General features: G+C 43.2%; 1 protein-coding gene across 1 annotated transcript in view; it reads left to right on the top strand.

Moving 5' to 3' along the window:
- Positions 1-1,930: 1,930 nt before the first annotated feature.
- The window catches only part of nudt9 (nudix (nucleoside diphosphate linked moiety X)-type motif 9), a 4,939-nt gene continuing 3,613 nt past the window's right edge, over positions 1,931-3,256 (top strand). The window contains exons 1-2 of the mRNA XM_062526708.1: positions 1,931-2,100; positions 2,453-2,686. Coding sequence (XP_062382692.1) covers positions 1,943-2,100; positions 2,453-2,686 — 392 coding nt within the window. The 5' untranslated portion in view covers positions 1,931-1,942. The remainder of the gene's footprint in view (positions 2,101-2,452; positions 2,687-3,256) is intronic.

Here is a 3,256-nt window from a genome sequence, read left to right on the forward strand (position 1 = left end):
GCCTATTCAGAGGATATGTGTCTGTGGCCTATTCAGAGGATATGTGTCTGTGGCCTATTCAGAGGATGTGTGTGTGTGTGTGTGTGTGTGTCTGTGGCCTATTCAGAGGATGTGGCTGAGGTGGGTGATATATGGACAAATAAAATAATAACTCAATATTTTTTGTGATTTTGACGATAACGACAATAATTAGTTGATATCCTTTTGAAAATTTGCTTTTAAAAGTCTGAGTTACTTTACAGCTCATTATTTATCAATATTTAAAAGTCTGAGTTACTTTACAGCTCATTATTTATCAATATTATCATTACAATAATACTACAGGCAAGTCCAAAGTGGCAAGTGAGTCTGGAAGTTCACCTAAAGTGCACATTAAGTTCACCTCAAGTGAGTCTGGAAGTTCACCTAAAGTGAGTCTGGAAGTTCACCTAAAGTGCACATTAAGTTCACCTAAAGTGAGTCTGGAAGTTCACCTAAAGTGCACATTAAGTTCACCTAAAGTACATATTAAGTTCACCTCAAGTGAGTCTGGAAGTTCACCTACAGTGAGTCTGGAAGTTCACCTAAAGTGCACATTTTAAGTTCACTTCCAGAAGTGCAAATATAGCAGGATATGTTTAAAAGCATGATTACAGTTTAAAACATGTTGTAAAAAAACAAAAATCCAAGACCTGTGTTGGACTGATCCGAGGTATTGGTGCAAGGATGGAGAGCTATTTAAAAAAGTCCGCTACCATTTCCTTAATCTTTTAAACATTTAATTCTAAATTGTGTGTTCATTTCATTCCACTGATGTGAGCCACATCATCATCATCCTTAGAGATGAGCCCTGTTGTGTCGGCTGCAAATGTATCTTGACAGAGTCTGTATGTGATACACAGTAATGGGGGGAGGGGGGGGGGGCAAGACACATCCCTGAGGGGCGCCAGTGCTGATATATTTGAGCCCAGAGGTTTCGCTGTTTGCCATTTGTTTCCAGTGCAGCCAATCCAGGATCCAATGCCAGAGAGTCATGCACATAGACATATATATATCTGGTCATGCACATTGCACACTCATCTGTTGAAGTTGTTTAAAAAGTTTGATGGGTAAACTTGTGTTAAAAGCAGAGCTATAAACTATAAACAAACAATGTTGGCATAGTTACCTGGGGAGGTTCTGTAGAGTGGACAGGGACAGACCTGTAGGCTAGGGTGACCAGACGTCCCCGGTTACAGGGGACAGCCCCGTTTTTGGTTGCCTGTCCCCGGGAAAATACAGAAAAACTATGTCTCAGTTTTTTGAAGATAAAACTTGTATGTAGGCTATTTCAATCAGATTGATAGTCAAACTGGATGTTCCGTTCTCCCACATTTTTAGGATTATGTCCCCGGTCTTGATCTCGGACGTCTGGTCACCTTGTAGCCTATGCAATCTGGAAGGGGTCTACTGTAGGCCTACTCTGGACAGGTAGGTGCATACAATATAGCCTACGTTCAAATATTTTCATCACCACCGGAGTTATGGCTGTCTCATTCAGGCAGCTAATTTTGGTCTTTTTAGGAACAGATTTCATAGTTTACCAGCTCTTTACATCCCTGCATAACAGGGTAATAATAACATTATATGAAATATCAACGATAAAAATAATATTTTTTTATTAACAAAACCCCCATAAACATATAGGCCTACAGCCACATCTTAAAGATAATTCATTCATTTCTGTGAGCATGAGCCTTAGCCCACAGTCTCAAAACAGAGACCACACACAGAAACATTAACATCCACCAGCTAGGAATCATTGAGGAGTAGTCTGTGCTCTACTCCCAAACCAGCCCAACGGAGTTCCAATGACTGCAATCAGATGCGAAAATCGGAGACTTGAAGTAAAGTGCCAACCAGAGACTCTCCTACTTTTGCTGTCTGCTGCAGCTAGGGCGGCGCACACGTGACGTCACTGGAAATGGTGTCTAGTTTAGTGTGTAGGCTACTTCCTAGTGACTGCGCCGCAAGTGTCTGCAGATCAGGAATGAGGCAGGTGTTCAGCCGCTGGCTCGGTCCGATCCACGTAGCGCTGACTCTGTTCGGATTGCCGTATTCTGTGTGTGCGAAAGGGACTTGGTAGGTGGGTTTCCGTTAACGCTATTGTCAACTTCTGAAGCATTGGTTCGTAGGCTAGTTCTAGTGGTCTAGTGAGTTACACTATTGCACCCTTGTAGCCTACTCGTATAGTTTACAAAAGGTATTTCTGTAGCCTATGTCAGCTTGGTGTTATCTACATGTGTATCTATATGTCAGCTTGGTTTGGTCATAGTTCAATGTTTCTCTTAATAGATCAGATTGTTGTTATGAATAGCCATGTGACACCCGAACCTTCCTGGTTTGCCAGCGAGCCGTAGACTGGATTTCTGATTATGGGAAGTTAACCTATCAAACGTTGAACTCTCATTCTGCACGTGACATGTTTGTCCAGCCCGGTTAAATCCATCAGCACCGGTGTGTCCTGCCGCGCTGCGAACCTCGGTGTCATGTCGACCCGCCTGCACGTGAAAGCGCGGAGCCCTGTCTACCCGGGATCAGACACGCGCCGATTCCCGGTGCCCGATGACAAGGTGTTCTGGGAGACGGAGTGGCCCGAGTACAGTCCCGCGGAGTACACGGCTCCGCCTGTGGCGGCCAACCCCGTTTGGGCGGATCCCGGCATCGGGTGAGTATGTGTTCTTGAATTTCGACTTGGAGATCAATAAAGTCTATCTATATCTCTGTTCACAAGGAGACGGCTAAGATGACCTGCTGTCCGTTGAACTGACTACACTTGACTTTAGCCAGTAGGCTTCTCCATCACGTCACCACATGCTGTTGTGTTTTGTAACACTATGACAACATCAACTATTTCACATTTAACAGTTTAAAGTCAATCATAGCCTGTAAAATAGCCTACCGATGATAAACTAAATACAATGTGTGTGTGTCAGTGTGAGATGCTCACTGCACTAACACAGTGCCGTCTCCTCAGTGTCCTGGGTGTGTATTGGCTGACCTTCTGATTGATTGATTGATTGATTGATTGATTGATTGATTGATTGATTGGTGTGTCCCTCCAGCTCGTTTGATTGATTACTTGATTGAGTGATAGATTGATTAATTAATTGGTGTGTCCCTCAGCTTGCTTGCTTGATTGCTTGATTGATAGATTGATTGATTGATTGATTGAGATTGATTGATAGATTGATTGATTGATTGGTGTGTCCCTCCAGTTCGTTTGATTGATTACTTG

Source organism: Sardina pilchardus, chromosome 22 (assembly GCF_963854185.1).
Source record: "Sardina pilchardus chromosome 22, fSarPil1.1, whole genome shotgun sequence".
NCBI classification, from domain to species: Eukaryota; Metazoa; Chordata; class Actinopteri; order Clupeiformes; family Clupeidae; genus Sardina; species Sardina pilchardus.